This window comes from Eschrichtius robustus, chromosome 11 (genome assembly GCF_028021215.1).
Source record: "Eschrichtius robustus isolate mEscRob2 chromosome 11, mEscRob2.pri, whole genome shotgun sequence".
NCBI lineage: Eukaryota > Metazoa > Chordata > Mammalia > Artiodactyla > Eschrichtiidae > Eschrichtius > Eschrichtius robustus.
The window spans coordinates 82314045-82337616 of NC_090834.1; the positions used below are offsets into that span (position 1 = coordinate 82314045).

The window sequence follows — 23572 nt, forward strand, 5'->3', positions numbered from 1 at the left end:
CTCGGCGAACTGATTAGGGGCTTTAATTAAGCTAGTTTTCTATCAACCTATAGCCTTGGGCCATGGCCTTGCAGAAGTCTTGAACATACACAGGCACTGACATGCCTGCAAGGGAGCATGTACACACATATGTGCACACACACACACACGCACACACATACACACACACACACACACACACACACAAAGCTACTCTGCAATGCAGCCCTGTCTAGTTCTATCAATACAACTGCAGGGCTCTTAGATAAAGAGGCTGTGATAAGGATGCTCTAAAGATTTTATACATATTTCCTATTTGTCAGGCACCCCTACGTGTCCTATGTGTCAGATAATAAAGATGAAATACCCTGGCACTCTAAATAAATGACCTCATTTCATCTCCACAATTACCCTGCTTAGTTGGTAACACTAACTGGATTTTATAGATGAGAAATTTGGACTGAGAGAAAACATATTAAAAGTATACTTTCAGTTAGAAAGTGGCAGAGATGAGATTTAAGAGTTTTAAGCCAGTTTTGTCTGGCTCTAAAACCCACATTTTCTCTCCTAAGAGCAGTCCCACCTGAAAAAAAATTAAAAAAAGAAAAAGTCAAGAGCACAGACCACCATCATGTTCTCCTTTTTCTGTTTAAGGGGAAAAAGTTCTTGAAAGAGTCCATCACTAAGAGAATACTGAGATTCAAATTTTGGCCCTGCCACACATAACACATAATTTGGTGAAACTTCAGCTATTAACTCAGATTCATTTTACTTCAGAGAGTCTTCTTTCTCTATAAAAAAATAGAAATAGGACCAAGGGGCCTTCAAGTCTACTCCAGCTGCAATATACATTCATTTATCCAGAAAAATGAGCTACAATGCACTGTTATGATTGTTTTTTCAGGATAGTTTTTAGAGAAGTCAATGATACAGATTGATCTTTGACAAGATGGAGGCAAATAAGATTAAAGTAGATACTTTTCCCTAACGTCAATACTTAATATTCTTGAAATTTTCTCTGTTGATTGATAGTATTAATTCATAGTTGCTGTGGTTGCTGAATTTGGAAGTTAATTTACTAGCTATTATACGGGAGAATCAGTAAGTTAGGAAAAATGTTTATTTCCTCCTGTGGGAAAGAAAATGAACAATCTCTTACAAAGTCCTTAGCCAATATGCCCCAGGGGGGAAAAAGTCTTCACATGCTAGAAAGAGAAATAAAACAAAGAGTTTCTGGATTTGAAAAATATGTATTTCTGTAATGTACAAAACTAACCTCAGTTTCTTATCTTTCTTTTTTTGTTGTCATTAATCGTGTTTAATTGGAGGAAGACAGAGCTCATCTGACAACCTCCACCTCAGTGGCCAAATCTCACCTAAGCCCCTCCTGCAAGGAAAGGACAATGGCTCAGAAAGTGTGTTCTAGGACTGAGGTTGCCTTGTTGTGTCTTAGCTTTCTCAGGTGTCAAGTGGGGATCAAAATACCTGCTTCCTGGGTTGTTTTTGTGTGCGTGTATGAGAGTATTTAATGTGGAATCCAAAAGAAGTCTCTGAATAGTGCCTGGGCACTCTGGAGCACACGATAATTGCCCCCCAGATGTTATCTACTATTATAATCTTACTATTATTCTCTTACCTACCCTGTTAGTGAGCTCTCTGATTCCTGAGGTGGGCCATTTGATGGTTGGACTGTTTTGAGAGCTAGAAAGTACTTTTTTTATACTTAAAAAGAAGGAAGGAAGAAGGAAGGAAGGAAGGAAGGATGGAAGGAAGGAAGGAAGGAAGGAAAGGAAGGAAGGAAGAAAGAAAGAAAGAAAGAAAGAAAGAAAGAAAGAAAGAAAGAAAGAAAGAAAGAAAGAAAGGAAAGAAAGAGAGAGAGAAAGAAAGAAAGGAAGGAAGGAAGGAAGGAAGGAAGAGAGAAAGAAAGGAAGGAAGGAAAGAAAAAAAAGGAAGGAGGGAGGGAGGGAAGGAAGGAAGGAAGGAAGGATGGAAGGAAGGAATACCACTCCCCCCAAATAAAAGAAAAAAAAAAAGAAAGCACTTTCTTAAATTGAGAAAAGAATACTCCTGGAGCTCATCACAAGCCTTGGTAGAACTAGCTGAGGGTCAGTAGGATAGCAGCATAATGGACAGGATCGCCTTTCGCAGAGGGAGCTCCGCAAATCACTAGTTAACAGATCTTTGCTGCTGTTACCTGCCCCTCCTCCTATCTCTTCTCCCCGCATTTGGTTCTGTGGTCACATATTTAAAGGGAAACAGCTTTCTTGCTAGGTCTTCCCAGAGCCTTCGATATGCTACTGTGTGCTGTGGATTTCTGAAAGGGGAACGCATTGTGCAGCATTTCCCAAAAGCCTTTGACTTTGGAAATTTTCACTCTTGGAGCATTTCGCAGGGTGAGGGTCTCTGGAACACACTTTGAAAATCCTAAACTAAAACACTGAAAGGGCCTTTGTTTAAGGAGCGGACGTCTGCCCACCCCCAGCACCACCAACAAACACACGCCATGAGTGTGTGTCGGTTTTGTGAACATGAAATTAAATCTGACTCTATGCTGTATACCTATGGGATGTTTGGTTTCAGTCTTCCATATTCCCTGAATACATTATTCCATTACATTAGATCTAGCAAAGCTGTTTGGAAAATTAAATTTCTCCGAACACATCTGTCAAGCCAGATGTGTTCAGAGAAATGAGGGGGCCATTTTAGACACAAATATCTCTCCTAGGAAACAACACATCAGTGTTTTCATTGTCCCCTAAACTACGTGAACACATTTTAACCAACAAAGAAAGCGAGCCTAGCATACTTATCTGAATAAGGACAAGTCAACGAGAGCATCACTCACAACTCCCTCTTCTTTATAAGTTTTATGTGTTACACCAGTCTTGCAGGAGTCCTTATCTATTCCAGAGCCTTCATACCTCAATGGCAAACAAGCTTAATATGCAAATAATTCTGGAAGGAAACAATTTAGTGATTCAAATCCTCACTAAATTGAACATGGTGATACTTTCTTAAGAGCAAATAATAATTAGATAAAGGGGAGAAGAGAAAGGGGTACAAAGCATTAGAGGCAACTTGGAAATGGGAGAAAATAAACCTAAAAAAATGCTGCAGAGGTCACTAAAGACAAACCTCATCAACCCACAAGTTCTGCTGTGTGGATGGGTAGATATCAAAGTGCTTCAAAAATTGTAAAGAAATCACCAAACATCTGTCATTTTAAAAAGTTCATACTTAGCAGAGAGGACATCAAGTTTCCAGCCCCACAACTTCTCTTATATAGAAAGTGAATTATCATGTCACTCAACTCCCCTAGACTTTGTTCCTTGAACTTGAAAAAGGAAATAATGGAACCTATGTAAGTAGTCATTGGAAGGATCAAGCAAGATACACTGCTCTGGGAACTAAAACACATTCTATAAAAGTCAGTGATGGCTATTCACTCGCTCTTGTTCATGTCTTCATTTAAGCAGCATTTATTGAAAACCTAATCCTTGCCAAGAAAGTATACAGGATGTTCAAATTATACAATGACACAATGGGACTGAGAGGGTTCAAATAGAATCTGAAGATTGGTTTATCTAATGGTCCTTTGTGAGTTGGGGAATTTGGGAAGGGAAGAGGGGTGGCTCCAGAGACTTTGGTCATAAACCTGGTTTAGCCACTAACCAGATGTGAGAAGTTGAGCAGGATACTTTCACTCTTTTCTGTAACCATCTACAAAATGAATGTTGAAACAGATTATCCTTGAGGCTCTTTCTAGTGCTGACATTTTATGGAACTGGGAGGTGGACGTATGGGAGACAGGTCAGCCTGGATAGCAGGTAGAAGTGGGCTCATTTCCCAGCTCCACCACTCTTTCATTATGTGAATTTAGGGCAATTCTTCACCTCTCTATTTCTTAGTTTCTTCATTTGTAAAATTAGTACATTAATCATACTACCTCGTAGAGAAGTGACGAGGATTAGATGAGATAATACATTTGGGGGGGGGGTAGCTTGAACATAAGCATTCCATAAATGTCAATTGTAATTATTGTTTTTCCTGCTCAGATTATCATTCCTACTTTTATTTCAGGATCACACATTCTCAGATCTGGATTTCAAAAGGGTTTCTAATTTTATTACAGTGTACCTTGTCACTGAATCTCATTACTAGTTTTTAAAAGTTTCCCCTCTTGAAAGAAATTTTGGTTGAAATTTTACATGTATGTGTAATTTGGACCTGGTATCGGAGAGTATGAGCATTTGGGATTTGGAGAAATAGGCAAAGTATTAGAAAAGAAGGTGGGTAAAAAGTTGCTACAAAATCAAATGTGTCTTTTTCCTCTTTCATTACCTGTACAACGCTCCCCAGGAGGGACGCAGCCACAGCCATGGAGGTACATATCACGCCAAACAAGAGACCTGGAGGAAAGAAACTTCATGACTATCATCCAAGCTGGCTTTGAGGGATCCACTGAGCTCCTGCCCAGGGCCGTCTCTCATGTAAGCCCTATCAGAAGGGGTCTCAGGAAGGACTGTCCACCCCGCTTAGCCATCACAAGCCCCAAGAGGGGCATTTAAGAGACTTTCTCCCAAAGACATGCTTTCCTAGGTCAGGCAGAATGAGCTGGAATCCAGCCTTGAGGAGTCTTCTCTTCAGGATTTAAGAAGAACGCTGTCTTGGTGATTTCTCTGGCGGTCCAGTGGTTGAGACTTCGCCTTCCAATGCAGGGGGTGTGCAGGTTCGATCCCTGGTCAGGGAGGTAAGATCCCACATGCCTCGCGGCCAAAAAACCAAAATATAAAACAGAAGCAATGTTGTAACACATTCAAGAAAGACTTTAAAAATGGTCCACATCCAAAAAATCTTAAAAAAAAAAAAAAAAAAGAAGAAGAAGAAAGCTGTCCTGTGGAAGCAACATGAAAATGCAGAAAGGTCACTGGTCTACCAGGCTAATCCAGATTAAATTCGTGAGAATTTAATCCATTTCGACCACTCACCAATAATCAGCTGAAGAGGTTACTAACCTCTCTGGGATATGGATAGTTTTTCATAATAAAAATGGCTAAATATCTATACAGTTTACCTCACAGATTTTGCAAATCTGGAAAATGTTCCTGATCTTTTCATGCTTTATTCATACCTTCATTATGGCCCTCAGTATACTGCATAATGATTTCTTTGTTTACATGGCTATGTTGGCGCACCATAAGGGCCATCAGGGTACCGCACTCTGCAGCATCTTGCACAGGGTGCCTCCAGCATCATAGGATCTCGCTGGATGAATCAACATATCCATCTTAGTAATCTTTTAAAGGTGATGTCTTCTTTCAAACTATCTTTTTAAAAATAATTGTTCTTATACATCTTTGTTTAAAAACTATCTTAAAAGTCATTCAATTCCCATTACAACCCATAGAATAAATGAGAGATGGTGAGAGACAAGGTGCTGGAGATAGATTTAGACAGACACACAGGGACAGAAATAGAGAAGATGATTTTTCTCATTCTGTATGAAATTCTCTCTCAGCTAAATATTTGGCTCAGTTCCCAATGTCACCATTAATGCAATTTTATTGAGTACTGACCATATGTCAAGCACTTTACTAAATGCCAGTGCTATAAATGCCACTGCCCCAGAGATCTCACATTCTAGGAAGGGACTACACATAAATAAATTAATTTATCCAACAGTGCCTGTTGCATAGCAAGTACTATGTGCTTGCCATTATTATTATTATTATTATCATTATTATTATCATCATCATCATCATTTCAGATTTAGTACATGATATCTATAAAATTTATTATCAGGAATTCACTTTTAAGATGAAATCAGGATAGCAAATTTTAATGCTATATTTTCCAACTTCTCAATAAAACACAGAAAAATAAGGAAACTCACACAACACTAAAATCCAAGTTTGATCAATAAACACCTTTCAGAATTCTAAAACTGTTCCCATTATATTTAAAGATGATAGATTAGAAACAATGTTTGCCCTCATTCTGTTTCACTTCATGAATAAGCAGAACTCCACCTGCCTGAAGAAAATAACAAAAGTGTCTTTTCTCTACTACCGATTACCCTCTTGCTGGACCAACAGTTATCTGTTTCAAGTGGGATTCTAGGCAACCACCCTTCAATCCAAGGGTTCTACTCTTTTGTGCTGACTAGAGAATTGATTCAGTCCCCTTCTCCCCCATATCTTTACACTTCCACCAGATTGCAATCAATAGCAACCTGCAAGGCAGGGAGTTTAGGGGAAATTGGCGGGGTTCCATGGAGACCTGGAGTGTACGGATCCACAGACAAAGCAGTAAATGTGGTGGGGGGGGTGGGTAGAGAAAGCACCACAGCTGCAGCAAATACTATGGATTTTCCAAGTGCTACATCAGCTCGGAGGATCAGACAATAAACCATGGGCGTCAGAGAAACTTCTACCCAGCATATTCATGAATATCTGCTAGAAATTGGGAATTGCACCAGGAGTGATGCCAATCCACCTGCTATTAGCTGTAACTGATTATGCAAGATAGTGGAAAAATTAAGGCAATTCAACTACTCAGTTAACAAACATTTGGTCAGCACCAATCTCTCCTTGTTCAAGTATAAGTAAAAAGAAGAAAAGAAATATGGGATCCATGCCAAAATGTTACTAAACAAGGAAATGAATAATTAACCTGAACTCAAATACAGAATATGTTTTCTGGAAATACTTAAGAACCAGAAAAAAAAAGTATTTAGAAACTGGCAATTTCAATATGATGCAAAACACATAGATTCAATGACGCAACAAGTGCAGTTCAAGAGAAAGCAAATGATACGAAAACACAACAAGGGCTTCCCTGGTGGCGCATTGGTTAAGAATCTGCCTGCTGATGCAGGGGACACAGGTTCGAGCCCTGGCCCGGGAAGATCCCACATGCCGCGGAGCAACTAAGCCCGTGCGCCACAACTACTGAGCCTGCTCTCTAGAGCCCGCGAGCCACAACTACTGAGTCCACACGCCACAACTATGAAGGCTGCGTGCCTACAGCCTGTGCTCCACAGCAAGACAAGGCACGACTATGAGGAGCCCCCGCACCGCAACGAAGAGTAGCCCCCACTCACCACAACTAGAGAAAGCCTGTGCACAGCAACGAAGACCCAACGCAGCCAAAAATAAAAACAAACAAATAAATTAATTAAAAAAAAAAAGAAAAAAAAAAACACAACAAGGTAGGGTGCAACACCCATAAGTTTAGATGAAGATGAATGCAAGTGTGATAAGGAAGAACTATAAGGAAATTAAAAATTATAATAGTTGGCCAAGCACTTCCACACTTAGGTATTTACCAAAGAGAAATGAAAACATGTTCACAAAAAAGACCTGTGCAAGAATATTCATAGCAGCTTTATTCATAAAAACTTCAAACTGAAACAACCTAGGTCCATCAATAGAAGTAGAAGTTAAAAAAAAAAGGTAAATCCATACAATGTCATACTACTGAGCCATAAAAAGGGATAAACTACTGATACAAAAAAAACATGGATGTATCTCAACAATATTATGCTGAGTGAAAAGAGTCCTTACAAAAAAGAGTGGTACTGTGTGATTCAATTTATATGAAATTCTAGAAGAGGTAAAACTAATCTATGATGAAAAATACCAGAATAGTGGCTGCCCCTAGAGGGAAGTGGGAGTAGGAATTGATCAGAATAACCAAGAGAGAACCTTCCAGGGCGATGTAATGGTTTATATCTTTAGTGATTGAGTTACACAGGTGTACACATTTTTCAAAACTCAGCAAATGTATACTTAACATTTGTCCAATTCATTGTGGGTAGATTTTACATTTAAAAAACTTTAACCAATTATTGAATTCTAGTTAATAATGTGCTAAAATAATTAGGGGAAAGTGTACTGACGTCTGCAATTTATTTTTAAGTGTATCAAATATATGATGCATTAATGGATGGATAGAGAGCTAGATGGATACGTGAAAAAGCAAGTTTAATAAAACATTAATGGAGAATCTTGGTGGTATATATACAGGAGATCATGGTAAATGTCTTTAAACTTTTCTGTATGATTGAATTTTTATAGTAAAATGTGAGGAACAAAACACAAGAGTAGAATTCAAATCATTATTATTAAGAAATTTACTTTGTGGAGAACTTAAAGTAACATTGAGAAAAAACCTGAGCCTTTCAAGCATGCAGAGGAAAAGGACAAAGTTATGAAAATAAGAGAAATAATGAAGACTATGGAGAACACAAACCCCAAATTAGGGGAGCATTTAAGAATAAGGATATGATAAAACTATCAATATTTGTAGGCAATAACCACACTTATTAGAAAATCAATTAAAATTTTGAGAATCAACAAGAGTTGTGCCAATGGCCAGATATGTGCTTTACAAAACAAACAAACAAAAACAAAAAGCTGTAGCATTTCCACGTTGATAGTGAACAGTTTAGAAGATATTATAGGGAAAACATTCCATTCATAATATCAATGAAAGAAGTAGAAGAAGGAGGGGAGGAAAAGGGAGGAGGGGGAGAAGCAGAAGAATGAAGACATGAGGATAATTAATATCTAAGAGAGAAAATATGATGTTAAATGGAAAATGCTATTGCTAGATGGAAAGCTTATAAAGATGTTCATTATTTCCAAATACGTTTTTCAGTTTAACGCAGTTCCGTTGAGATGGGGGGGGGGGTGCAACTAGATAACATGCAGTGAATTATTTTAAACTTAATCTGAAAGAATAAATAAACACGAACAGCCCAAAATTTGTTTTTGCAAAAAAAGAAAAAAAACCAGTCACAACATTTAAAATTTCTACCTAAAAGTGACAAGAGCTGCTCTACCAGATACTTTAAATAAAACACTGCAAAGCTATAATATAAAACAAGATGGTATTAGTTCTGCAATTGATAAATAATTTAATTTAATGAAAATAAGTATACAATATTAAACATATCCTTAGAGATAAAATAATTTTATATTGCATATTATTACTACTAAAACTATTAAAAACCAATGAAGAATGTTTGGTAATAAAGGACTCTTTAGAAAAGAATTTGGCTTTATTAGACAAGCTGACTGGCGATAGTGAGCAGAACATCTTCCTCTGTGGAGAGGCTAAATAGGATCAATACATGGCATAATCAAGAGGTGTTGATGTGTTGAATCTAGGGTGTAGGATGAACACAGAAGAATGTCGAATGTAAGGGTGGTAAAAGCTAAGCTAACTGGTCATTCTTTCCTAGTACCCGCCTGGTATCTCCAGAAGTGTAAGAATTGACATGTGAGATTCCTCACGTATCTCCACATGCACTTGTGCCTGTCAGAGTGCCTTGAATAGCGTGTGCAGGATTTGACACGTACCACACGTTCATTTCATGATATGGAATAGGAGATCCACCGGCTGTACCTACATAAGCCTTTACTGATCCAGGTGCTCAGCTTGTCGGAGAGATGGGGAAAACAGCTCTTGACAAAATCCTCAAACGTCACTGTCGCTAAGGCATTGATGCTGGCAGCCACGGTGCTACAGGGAGAGAAAAGCGAGAACATAGTCCAAGGTAAATAAAGCTGACCAGCCTGCCCTGGTGTCCAGGGCAATTAGACAAGGCAGGGCTCTAGAAAAAAACAGAGACAGACATATGTCCTTATTCTGGAACTTCAGGGGAACTATATGACCTGTCTACTCACTCTTCAAAGCTGCTTCTGTGCTTAATGCTCTTTGATGTCTTCCTCTAACTCCAGTGGAGAAGCTAGGCTTCCATGCTGGAACTCTCACTGATTCCCCTAACGAGACATTAAATGAGTTAGCATGCAGTAGCAGAGAGATTTTTGTGTGTGTGTGTATGTGTGTGTGTGTGTGTGTGTGTGTGTGTGTGTGTGTGTGAAGGTTAAACTTGAGGCAGAAAGTACTGACTATCCTAATCCAGGAATCAGTACAATATGCCATTCATTCATTCATTCACTCATTCATTCATACCATTTATACATCTGTTCATTCTGAGTACTAGGCATACAATGGTGAACCAGAAAGACGTAGAGCTTACACTCTACTTGGCGACATAGACATTTAACAACCAATTATACAATTGACTACAATTGTTATGAAGAAAAATAACAAAGAGCTATGAAATCATGTCTTTCAGAGGCCTAAACTGATATGAAGTTAGGATATTCTTCCCTAAGGAAGTGATGGTTAAGATAGGCACTGAAAGGACCCATGCAAATTCAGAAAAAGATGTTTTAGAACAAAGGGAAAATCACAAGTAAATGCCTACAGGTGGAAAACTTATTTCGTTCAACAACAGGAAGCACCAGTGTGACCAGCATGCAATTAATAAGGGAGATAGGGGCAAAGATAAGACTAGGAAGCAGGCAAAGACCAAAAGCACATAAAAGCTCTGATATTCTCTCTCTGACTTTCCAATCAGAGTTCAGTCTTATAGCCCTAAAACTCGCTTAGTGGACAGAAAACCCAAGAAGTTGTTTTCTTTGCAGAATAGCATGAAAGCTTATTAAATTCCTCATCTAGACCAGGAATATTTTAGCTAGTAGAATAGATGTTCCCTATACGACTCCTCTTCTATATGTAGATCCATGCAAGTCAAATAAGGAAAGGAGATGATCAAGTAAAATAAACTTCCATGCTCCCAACATATATGGCTCAAAATCCATCATTTGAAAGTTTCCAACATTAGGGTTAACCCTTGAATCCATTGGGAGGGGGGGAACAAAAAGCTGATTTTGGCCCAGAGGGAGCAGATTTGTAGAACCTTTGCTGGGTTGCTTTTGAGGTCAGGTGTATTATCCATATGTCAATTTCTCAGATTCTAAAACTGTTACAAGATGGTGAAAATCGTTTTTTTTTTTCCTGTCGCTCAACCACCATCTCTTAACTCCACCCCCACTCTTGTCTTTCCCTTTCCCTAACCCAACACCCTCCTTAATGTTATAGTAATAGTAATCTCTCTATAATATGTACTGTCCAGTGTGTCTCTTTCTTGGAATTTTTGAACTTGAGATCAAAAGAATCAACCATTCTCTTATGGGGGAATTAATCTGTTGACAGCTATATTTCTCCATTCTGGAGTCAGCTTTAAGAAAAATAAAGCTCTGTATGGAGGGACAAAATGAAAGCTAGCGTGTCACCCTACTTGTGTTTGATCCTCTGGTGTTCATCGTTTCTGTCCTTAGTTTTCTTGAGATACTAATACCAACACCACAGAACAATATGATTTTATATTACTGATGCAAAATCCTACTAAGAGTATTAGTAAAAATAATTCAGCAGAACACTAAATTAAAATTATACCATAAGCAATTTAAAGTCATTATATGAATTAAGAGATTTCGCTATTTTGGAAATGTCAATATGTTAATATTAATATGCCAAAAGCTAAAAAAGAAAAAAATACTCATTTCAAAAATGCCAATAGTTTACCAAAATTCAGTATTTCTCCCTGATAAAAATATTTCTTAAAGTAGAATAAATATATGCATTTTTGTTCTTTTTTATGATTTTATTAGCTTTATATAAATATTTTAAAATGTAAATAAATAATATAGTTTAAACCAAAACCTGAAATCGTATTTAATGGTAAAATCCAAGAACAATTCCCTTTGAAGTGCATAACAGGGACTTCCCTGGTGGTGCAGTGGTTAAGAATCCTGCCTGCCAATGCAGGGGATGTGGGTTCGAGCCCTGGTCCGGGAAGATCCCACATGCTGCGGAGCAACGAAACCTGTGCGCCACAACTACTGAGCCTGTGCTCTACAGCCTGCGAGCCACAACTACTGAGCCCACCTGCCACAATTACTGAAGCCCGTGAGCCTAGAGCCCGTGCCCCACAACAAGAGAAGCCACTGCAGTGAGAAGCCCGCGCACCGCAAGGAAGAGTAGCCCCCACTCGCTGCAACTAGAGAAATCCCACACGCAGCAGCGAAGACCCAACACAGCCAAAAATAAATAAATAAATAAAGTTATTAAAAAATAAAATAAAAAGATAAAGTGCATAACAAAACAAGGATTTCTGTAATCCCTCAATTTTTTATCATTGTTCTCAAAGCATAATTACATAAGAGTGAACATAGAAGTGTAACTATTAGAAAAGAAAAGAACTCAAAAGTATTTGCAGGTATTATGATTTGAGTACACCCAAGTTCTATAGAATTAACTGAAAATAATTAGGAAAAATCTGATATCAAGGGAAATTCTGTAAAAGAAATGTAATGAATAAATACTAACCTAACATATTTTAAATCAAACTTTAAAGCTTAGTCATTAAAATTATTAGTATTGTCATAACTGTACACAAATAGATCAAAGGAATATAAAAGAAAATCCAGGGAATGTTCCAAATATATAAAAGAATGTAGGACGTGATAAAAGTAGCATTTCAAGTCAGTGGTGAAAATGTGGCTTTTTACTAAAAAATAATGGGACAACTGTCTACTAACTTAGAAGGAAAATAAGTCAGGAACTCCACTTCATTTCTTATACCCCATGTATAGTCTAGATGATTTAGTAATTTTAACATTTAATAAGGCCATATACTAGAATGATGTCTGGATGATTATTTACAAACATGGAATGGAGAAGCCTTCATAAGAATGATATAAACCCAGAAACCATAATGTAAAAGAATTGATTAATATGAAATAGAAGCTCAACATACTCAAAAATACTATTAATAAAGCAAATATACATAGGACAGATGAGAAAAATGAAACATATGTCAATAAGCTATTTCTATATATATATAAGGAAGAAAACTCAAAAGAAAAAAATAGCAGGGAATATGAATTGGCATCTTACAGAAAAAGAACTACAAATGGCCAGTGAAAGTACGGAAAGGTAGCCAACCCCACTTCTGATCAAGGGAATATGTATCATACTAAGTGAAGTAAGTCAGACAGAGAAAGACAAATACCATATGATATCACTTCCATGTGGAATCTAAAAACGTGATACTGTCTTAGTGTTTTAGTCCATTGCTCTCAACACTCTTGCCCCCATTCTCCAAGTCACTATCATGTTTAACCTGGATTAAGGCAAAAGCCTCCTGTATAGTCACCTACTTTCACCACTCTTGCTTTTGTGATAGCCACTTCCCTCCATAAAGAAGACTGAGTCTTCAGTTGTATGTCATCATCAAACCTCCTTGCTTCAAACCTTCCTATTTAATATGAAATGCAAGCTCTTTACTCTTTCATAAAGGTTCTTCCTGATCCGATGCCTGCTTGACTCTTTAGGCTTCTCCCCATCTGCTCTCCTCCCCGTTCCTTATGCTTCAACTCTTCTCTTGCATCCTGAACTATTCCATACAGATTATCTCCTTGGGGCTTTGGTATTTGCCCTCCCCCCTGCTTGTAAAATTTCCTGCCTGTGATCTTCACAGAGCTGGCTTCTCCACACACTTTAGATCTCAACACAAATGTCATATACTTAAATAGGAATTCACTAAAGACCCTATCAAAAACCAAGCCCCCAAACCTAACCTCTCTCTAGGCTACCACTCTGTCATTTCCTTTATACTATTTGTCATTATCAAACAATATCTTGTCTTTTTTGTTGTTGTTTAGTTATATATTGTCCGTCTTCCATGTCTACGAGAATGCAAACTCTATATCAGGGCAACATATATGCTAGTCTTGTTCCCTGAAGTATCCCCACTGTCACCAGCTGTGCCTGGCATAATATAAACCTTCTAAAATATTTGTTAGAATAAATGTGTGAAAAATTTTGTATTTAGAATAATGTCTACATTTTGGATATGGATGTTCTTAGCTGCCTGAGTGTGCTATTGAAAATAGAGAGAATGGATTGCAAAGGATAGATCCGTAAGAATGTATTGCAGCTGAATGAGAAATGCCAGCAGAGAGAGCTGCCTTGTGCGCAGGTGATGCGAAATCATGGGGACAGTTGGCATCAGACAAGGTTGAGAAAATAAACAGAGAGATCTAGTGCAAGGGCAGACCTAGGTTTGCATACCACCTCTGTAGCTTACTGTCTCACCATGGGTAAGTTATCTACCTTGCTAAATCTTAGTTTCCTCATTTGTAAGCTGATGATAATGAGTAGTTTTGGCCTCATATAACGTGTGACAACTAATGAGCAAATACATATAAGGCATTCAGCAGGGCAGCTGACACGCAGTAAATACTCAGTAATACTGATAATGACTACCACCATTACCCTTGTCATCCTTGTTGCCTTGCTATCACCATCCTCACCGTCGTCATTATCAGAACATTATTGCCAAGTGTAGTCAATACACTAACCTCAGAGTTCCACTGAAGGCACAAGCCACAAAAAGTCCTGGAAGTCCTGGCATTGTGGCAAATAACTCCATGACGAAGTATGGCATCAGCTGAAGAGGAGGCAAAACAAGATGGGATTAGTGGTCTCATCAGCAGTGACTGAAATGTGGGACTGTATTGTAGCTTTTTAGCAAAAGGAGGTGGGAAAAAAAAGAAAAAAATAAAGTAACAATAAAGGAATTTGCCTGGACTATCGTTGTTAAATGCTAACAAATGAGGTTATGATCAATCCAATTCCATGGACTTGAGGTGCAGCTGTAGGGGAGGGGAAGGGATAGGAAGGGGACAGTCATATAAGGAAAATGTTGGATGAACTTGAGAATATTCAGGAACTTTTAACTTTTTTTACGTTTGCAATGTATGCTATTTTCTTGCCTGTTTACCCTTAATGTTAGAAACTAAATCCTAAAAACAAATGCTTAAAACAGGTCTTCAGGGAGTCTAGGTATTATGGTTCTACTCTGGAGCCAGATTTGTGGGAGAGGAACAGCCACAGGACACAGTGGGACAGTTGTATATGTAGGGGGAGAGGATGGAGATGATAGCTCCTCCTGAGAATATTCTCCATGAATAGAGTTTTTAAGGATGGACCAAGAGATTGTCATACTGAGTAAAATAAGTCAGACAGAGAAAGACAAATATCATATGATGCCACTTATATGTGGAATCTTAAAATAATGGTACAAATGAACTTATTTACAAAAAAAAGAAATAGTCACAGATGTAGAAAACAAAGTTATGATCACCGGGGGGAAAGGAGGAGGAGGGATAAATTGGGAGATTTGGACTGACCTATACACACTACTATGTATAAAATAGATAACTAATAGGAACCTACTGTATAGCACAGGGAACTCAATACTCTGTAATGACCTATATCAGAATAGGATCTAAAAAAGAGTGGATATATGTATATGTATAACTGATTCACTTTGCTGTACAGCTGAAACTAACACAACATTGTAAATCAACTGTACTCCAATAAAATTAATTTTAGAAAAGCATGTTTAATGTAATATATTGAGGTGATATTGTTTAAGCCATAATGAGAAGACATGAGCAGAAGCATTATAGAAATAAGGGTCATTTTGTTCAATCTGAGATTAAAACATCATTAATCAACCTTGTGATGGATAGAAAAAAAGAATTGAATTGTGGCATTGAAAACCAAAGCTATAGGTTCAAGTCCTCTCCCACTCTCCCCAGCCCTGCCCTGGCCCCAGTCCTTGCCTTCAAGGACAAGGTAAGGTACCTTCTTTTTACATGTTCACTCCCCAGTATTAGAACCTGATCTGTGATAATATCATCCAAGAGGAGAGGAAAGCAATCAAGTCTTTGGGGTTTGGGAAATACCTAGAGGTCCAGGTGGAAAAAGAGAAAGGCTCAACATCGATGGCCAGAAACACACTCATTTCAGCTGTTCCCCACTGGCCCCAAGGGAGCACATACCTGGTCTGGTGCTGAGATGATACCAGAAGTCCAAGGATCACAGTCTTTGAAGTGGGAGTACATGATTAAGCCAGAGAAGACAGCACATGCCAGAATGACCCAGAGGCCCAACAAGTTGAAATACAAGGCTCTAGAAAATAACACATGGATCTACTGGTAGACTCTATGTCATATTACAGTGTGGTGAGGGCATTACCAAAGACTCAAGGTAAAATTTTGGGGGCCTTTTTGCTATAAAATAAAATTGTATAGCCTTCAAGAATGTATATAATTTGATATCAAGTCACTATGTTATACACCTGAAACTAATACAAGTCGATTATATTTCAATTTTTAAAAAATCATTACTTTTTATACTTTTGCGTTTTTTTTGTTTGGGCATGTTACATTTTTAGACTGATTATGAAATTTGAACAAGGTAGATTTTTGATGGGTTTACTTTTGAAATAGCTTCTCTGCAAAGTCGCAATGTGTAGTGTGAGGTCTATTTCCTTGGATGAAATTTCACGTATCAATCACTCATATTATATAACTTCAAGTAATTTCCCCCCACTCAATTCATGAAACTGTCAAAAAGCCAACTTACATTTTAACATCTTTTATTCCAGAGGAATGATGAGATAAATGTAGAAGTAGACACGTTTTGGAAATATTCGCTTTGGAGATTAAATCAGATGAAGTTTAAAGTTCAGGTTTTTAAAAGGCAATAGAAGGTATGAAAAACCTAAAGTCATTTTCCCCACATTCTTTGGAGCAATTCTTTTTATTCTACAACAATTCTTTTTATTCTATAACATTCTGCTTAACTTCAGTTTGAGCGCATTTGTAGTATCCTATGGTTATTTTGTATTCATACTGTTCTTTGAAAGTCAAAATATTACACATCTTCTAAATCTCAGGGAAGACTTGAAAGTCGGCTGGCCTCACACTGGATCAGTGAGAGAACAAACAATCTCGCTCTGGAGAGGGTTTCAAGGGGCAGGGGGCCAAAAGAGCAACAGGAGGCATTTCCTGGGATTCAGTCATTGTTTGAAGGGATTCAGATGCACTCACATTCAAATGTAAGGACACATATTCATTTCAAAGCCCCTTAAAACCCCTGCTGTACAGGTGTACCTGACTTTCAGAAAACCCTTAAATCAAAGTATTCTTTTATGAAGCAAATATGTTAAATAATCAACCCATTTGGAAATTTTTATTTTACTTTATTTACATTAGGAAAGGGTCTTATCTCTGAAATTCCTTCCTTGGGATTATTCCAACCATATTTATCTTTGAGTTTTAGTTGTTTGTTTGCTTTTGTTTGAAAAAGGTTGATTTAGACATAGCCTTTGGGGAATACATTTGATACATAAAATGGTCAATATCTGCAGACTGAATTAGCTGTACTCTTACTTCTGCCATTTAGACAAATTCTATTCAAACTTTTCTCAGGCCATATCCTGGATAGGCCTCTTTACCTGAAAGGTCACTCCCTGCTCTCTCATCAGATTCTACTCCTTATACGGCTTTACATCTTTATAGCATTTATCCTTATCTGAAATTGTATAATACATTTATTTGTTTATTATCTGTTTCCCCCACTTGAACACACACAGGGCTATGTCCCCAGAGCACACAATAGTGCTGGCACATAGCAGACATAAATTATTTTATTTTTGTTAAAAATGTTAAATGGATAAATGAAAGATAGAAATTCTTTACATTATGGTTATACTCTTTACATCATTTCTCTTTTGAAAAAACTTTGGACCTGGAGTCAGAAGACTTTATCCTTAACAACTGTGTGACTTCAGACAAGTCACTAAGACTCTGAGCCAGTTAAATCCTTGGTAAAAAGAGTGTAACAACATACCTGCCTTACTTCTTATTATAGGACTAATATGAGGATTGAATGAGTTATACTCCATAAAAATATATGGAGGTTATACAGCCATATGTAGGTTATATAGCTATTATTCAAAACAATTTTAAAAACTCACCAGTCAACTATGGGAAATGAGAAATCAGTGGCAAAATTGTATAATAGAATGTTAAAGCTCTTGTATTTGAACTTATTTTTTTCTTTAGAGATGATAGACTTTAATTCTCTAAAGGGCTAATTCTCCTGTTTGCAACTTAAGCCACTTCATCGATTCATTCAGAAAATATTTGTGAAGCATCATTTTGTACCAGGTTCTTCTAGGTACTGAGGACATAGCAGTGAGCAACCCAGAGCCCACCCTCATGAAGATGATATTCTGGGATTAGAAGCAGGTAATAATCACCAAAATTAAATAAATAAACAAGGTGATTTTAGATGCCATAAGAGATATAAAGAAAATAAACAAAGGCAAAGAGAATGGAACATGAGTGACTGGGTGTGGATGTGCTCATCTCAGCTGGGACATGAGACGGTGATGGGAAGGGACCAGGTAACCTGCACCGGCTTCTCCTGCCCTCACAGCATCATCTTCTACCTGCAGTCCTGAAGCGTAAACTGAAGTCTAGAAACAAAAGCGTCCAAAGCAGCTTCCAGGGAGCACGTCTAAGATGACTTGGGAAGCGATACTATTCCTCAGTGTGAAGAAGATCTGGCTTAGGATGAAGCTGTCTTTAGTGTCATCAGCATTCTGGCCACGCAATTAAATGCGTCGCTAATGGGTCACTTCCGGTTTTAACCTCTGGCCACATTCAGTATGAACTTCATGGATGTATTTTCACCTACCTATGATGCAGAGATTTTTCTAAACCCTGATGGAATGTCCTAATTACATCAGGCTCTCAGATAATTGAGCAGAAGCGATGCATGTAATCAACATTCTATAGAGCCTCCTAGATAAGAGTCTGTTGGCAGCTGGCTCTGAGTGGCCGCCAGTTGCCCTGGAAGTGCCCTTGAGGCTCCAGTTGCATGACAAATGAGAGGTCCCACTAGATCCCCACTATAACAATCTCCTCTCCAGCTGTGTGCACTTCAACCATACTGACCATTTGGACTGATTTCTCACTCCTGAATTGTATCAACTAAATCAACTAAGGTTCTTACAGGGAAGTCTTTTCTAAAGACAGTTTTTGTTTTTTCATCTTTCCTTATTCTAACAAAATTCCTATCATAGCTCTGGTCCTTCCATGGGAGTAGGGATGGATGGAACCAGGAATGGCAGTCCTAAATGCTTAGGAAATTATATATATTTCTTCCTTCATGAGTATCTCTCCTTTTCTGACAGTTTTCATACCCATCAAATACTAGTGTAACAAATTCCAAGAAACTATTGTGAATGGGTTGCTTAGTTTAAACCAATCCACTAAACGAGATTTAAAGATACACAAGCACAAGTACACATGCTGGAATATACATATATACACTCCTACACACACACACACACATACACATAAATTCTTATGTATATATGTGTCCATTTATGTGCCTACACATTCACACATTCAAGTATGACCTTCTTGAAGCATTACTTTGTTCAATAAGTAAACAATATTTAATAAGCACAAAGTACTATTCTTGGCCTCTTGAAAAAATGCCAAAGATATACATTTCCTAACTTTTAGGTACTATTATAATAATAGGGAGAAATTAGGCATGTTCACAAGAATAAATAGTATAACACAAGCACTTAAGATTTTAAAAACCCCTTGATTTAACAGAGACTTATTATTTATTTCACCTAAAGATTCGTCCCTTATCAGATATCGTCAACTCTAATTTATTTTAATGCAGAATTTTAAATGAATTCTAATTTTAAGTGAATTTTAAGATCAAAATTATATTTGATCCTAAATACATTTTTAGTAATTCAACTATTTGAGAAAGTGGTGATCACATGTGTAGAGAGTTTAATATTATTTATTGTAATAGGATATGAATATGTTACCAGTGAATTGATAGAACAGTAGATAATGCTTTCACTTCTTCCTTCTGAGGGTATGTGAACTATATAAGTAATATATTCCCTTTTGAAATTCAAGTTACGAAATGTTGAGCCATATCCAGTCAATTTTATCTTTTATTCTGTCTAAATAAGAAACTATGCCTTGAAAGTATTTTATGATCAGTTGTGGAAATATTCATAGTGGCTGTTTCTCACTCCAAGAAAAGTTAACGGCATTCTGACAAGTCTGCAGAGGCTGGAACCTTGGGTAGCAGCAATGAGGATGAAATGCCCATTTTCAATGAAATTCTAGCTTATTTCTGCCAGTTTTACAAAAAAAAAAAAAAAAAGTGCATAACTTCCTTTGGTCTCCATTCTAGAACGTGGGATGAATTGCATGGTTTTAAAAAGCCTTAAGTTGTGGCTCTGTGGAGTCCTTCAGAGTAAGCAGACCTGGTAAAACTGGCGACTGGTTATCCGGGCAGGAGTTGGAGCAGCTGAAGCCCTGTTACGACTTGCTTCATTACCTTGGGTTTTCTTCTTTTAACCTCTCCTTGGAAACTTTTACAGTACATCCATCAAAATAAAAATAGTAATTGAAGAGACCACATGCTGAATGGAAATAGTGATGAGGACCATCTCATCACAGAAACTGTAAGTAAGAAATATGTGCTCCTTATTTCTGCATTGCTTCCCACAGCACCTAATTTAACCCAGTCATTTCTCAGTAAATGAAAGCAGCAAATGACGGTGAGCAAAGGCAGACAGAACGATCTAAGTTCAAATCCCAGCACTGCCACTTCCTTGTGGAGAAGGGAATAGTAATGCCTGCCTCAAAAAATTGTTGAAAGGTTAAATGAATCTTTCTCTCTTTTACACACACACACAAACACATTTGAAGCATATAAAGGGCAGAGCAAAAACACTGAAATGTTCATTAATAACTCACAGCTTGGCATGTTTTTCTGTTTTGCAAGAGATGCATCGCTGGATGGTCGACTGATTAACTCCATAGATTCCAAGCCATGTAAAAGTTCCTCCCACTGAGATTGTCCAAAAAGTGTGCCTCCTGAGAGGATCTACATCAAAGCTATGAGGCAGAGAGAAGTGAGTGAACAAATACATTCCTTTGATGCCCAAATATTATTTTAGGTGATGAGGTCATATGGCTAAATCTTTATAAAACAAGAAAAAGTAGCATTGGACATACTCAAATATATTTAGTCGAGATCCATTTGCTGATTGCTCTAATACATTGTGTAATCCACCAGCATCGGCTGAGCCTTGAATGAGAACCGTTAAGAAGCCCACAGTCATGACAACCATCTGAAATGCATCGGTCCACACCACTGCTTTTAATCCCCCCTGAAATGAAGAGAATGGATGTGAGTTCTTAAAAATGAAACCTCAACTCTTCCATTTCTGCACAGCCTCTCTGCTAATGCATCTTTCTTTTTTCTCCCTTTCTTCCCCCTTCTCTCCCTCCCTCCCTCCCTCTTTCTCAATCTCTCTCTCTTTCTCTCTCCTTCCCTCCCTTCTTCCCTTCTTCCCTTCCTTCTTTCCTCCTTCCCTCCCTCCATCCCTCTCTCTTTCTCTCTCTCTCTCCCTCTTTCTTTCTCTATTTCTCTTCTTTCTTTCTTTCTCTTCTTTCTTTCTTTCTTTCTTTCTTTCTTTCTTTCTTTCTTTCTTTCTTTCTTTCTTTCTTTCTTTCTTTCTTTCTTTTTCTTTCTTTCTTTCTTTCTCTCTTTCTCTCCCTTTCTTTCTTCTTCCCTTCCTTCCTTCCTTCCTTCCTTCCTTCCTTCCTTCCTTCCTTCCTTCCTTCCTTCCTTCCTTCCTTCCTTCCTTTCTTTCTTCTTTCTTTCTTCTTTCTTTCTTTCTTTTTCTTTATCACTGAGCACCTTTTATGTGCCATGTTTATTGAGGATGATCACCTGGGTCTGGCTTGTACAATTTGAGATTTTTTTTTGTAAATTTAGTGCAGTGAATAAATTTGGGGAAACTGAGATGGTAGGCTACTGAAAAAGAAGAAAACAACTAGGAAGGAATGATAGATTCCAGACACTCATGGAGAAAGGTGTTTTAAGAGCTAGAGGATGGTCAAATAGTGAGGTGAGCAAACCAGAGTGTCAGGAGGGTGAATCTGACAGTAGACCTCAGGAGACGGTGATTCGGCAATAGGTTAGAGCAGTGGTTATCAAACCTGGATCCTTTTTAGAGTCACTTGGGGAATTTAAAAACAAACAAAAAAAGCAATGTCTGAGCACCATCCCCAGGAATTCTGAATAAATTGAGGTCTGGGCTGGGACCCAGTTCTAAGTGTTTTTACAGCTCCCCAGGCGATTCCAATGTACAATTCTAGTTGGGACTATATGGGCAAGAATAAAGGAGGAAAGAAAGAGGCTGCTGGAGAATCCCTTAGGAACATGGCGAAGGTGCCATGAGCAAATTAGGAAAGATTAAATGAAGTGATATATTTTAAAAGTACTTTGAAAATGAATAAGCACTATGTGAATGAAAGGATGTGGTATTTTTAACATTGAAAAATAGAATTATCCCCGGTGACTCCCCCAGAGTGTCAAGAACTTCTGTGAAAAGATGACAGGCTTCATGTTTATCTTGAGAAGAAAGAAGACACTGGATTTGTCTCATCATTTCTCATGTAGTTAAAATTAAAATGCAATTTAAAAATAGACATAAAAGTCCCTTCCACATGCATGGTGTTTCTGTATTCTGTTCAATTTCCAATTTGAGGAATATTCAATCTCTTACTTCCACCTTCCAAGAGTGGTATTTTGATTTTCTTTAAAGACATTAAGACTTCTAAACCCAAATCACAATATCAGATTTTAGTGATATGAAGACCAAATATCAAAGACCTCAGTTTTCAGAGGCTACTTGGCATGGGTTATATGCATAAACCTGAACTTGAGCTAGACCTGGGGCAAGAGAACAAACCACTTCATCACCACTTTACCAAATGTGCGTCAAAAGGCAGATTACTATAGCTACCATGAAAACTTCTCTGATTCTATGACTCCTTCATACAGCAAGAGACACACCCGCCCACACACCACTCATCTACAATCCTGACTGTGCCTTGAGTGTCACTTAGGTATTTTAATCAGTCTGTTGTTTTGGTTCTACTGTTTACTTCCCTAGATTGCAAACTCTTGGATGGCAGGAATCACTTCTTTCTTTTTTTTTTTTTTTAAATCTCTTCCACTGGTTATCTTAGCTAGGCTACACATCCACAGATGTGTAGATCCACAGAATTAACAGAGTAAAGAAACTGCTCTATGAGCAAAAGTGTTAGATAAATGAGCCACCAGTTTGGTGAGACATTGAAGCCTGTGGCCCGGCTAGAGACAGGAGATGGAACAGAGGTGTGGTGAGAAGAGGTTAGATGAGTGGATTGACTCACAGACTGAAAGATTTCCAACACTAGGTTAAGAAGCTTACACTTTATCCTGTGAACAATGGGAAGCAAGGAGAGAATTAGGTCAGTCAAGTGGCATGAAGAGATGGATGTTTTAAGAAGATTAAGTTAACAGAGGCATGCAGGGTGGAGGGAAACACTGAAATCAATTGAGGTAGTACATTTAGCTTATTTTTGTTTATTGTGATTATTAAAGTATCCAGACTTGTTTCTGACATCTTTTTGGTTTCTATTTTTTCTACTTTTTCTGTATTTTTTTCTTCTCTTGCTTAAATCAATTGTGGTTTTGTTTTGCTTTGTTTTAATTCCCTTTTTCTACTCTGATTGTTTTATTTGAATGAGTCCCCTTGAAATTTTGCCATGAATTTTTCATTTAGAGTCTAAATTTTTAAAATGTCTTAATGCCCAACAATTCAAGGATTAAAAAAATCTTTAAGTCTAATTACTCTCTTCCTGATTTACATGCTATTGATGTCCAAATGAAAGTTATTCTTTTTCTTAATCGCAAAATTACATATAATAGT

At 37.7% G+C, this 23572-nt stretch overlaps 1 protein-coding gene across 2 annotated transcripts in view; it reads right to left on the reverse strand.

Annotated features, from left to right (window-relative positions):
* SLC5A12 (solute carrier family 5 member 12) overlaps positions 1-23572 on the reverse strand; it is a 46638-nt gene that overhangs the window by 9899 nt on the left and 13167 nt on the right. For both annotated transcript variants that reach the window (XM_068555703.1, XM_068555702.1), the window contains exons 5-10: positions 20823-20977; positions 20562-20702; positions 15750-15879; positions 14262-14350; positions 9395-9507; positions 4321-4388 (exon numbers count right to left, since the gene is read on the reverse strand). In XM_068555703.1, the coding sequence (XP_068411804.1) occupies positions 4321-4388; positions 9395-9507; positions 14262-14350; positions 15750-15879; positions 20562-20702; positions 20823-20977 (696 nt within the window). The remainder of the gene's footprint in view (positions 1-4320; positions 4389-9394; positions 9508-14261; positions 14351-15749; positions 15880-20561; positions 20703-20822; positions 20978-23572) is intronic.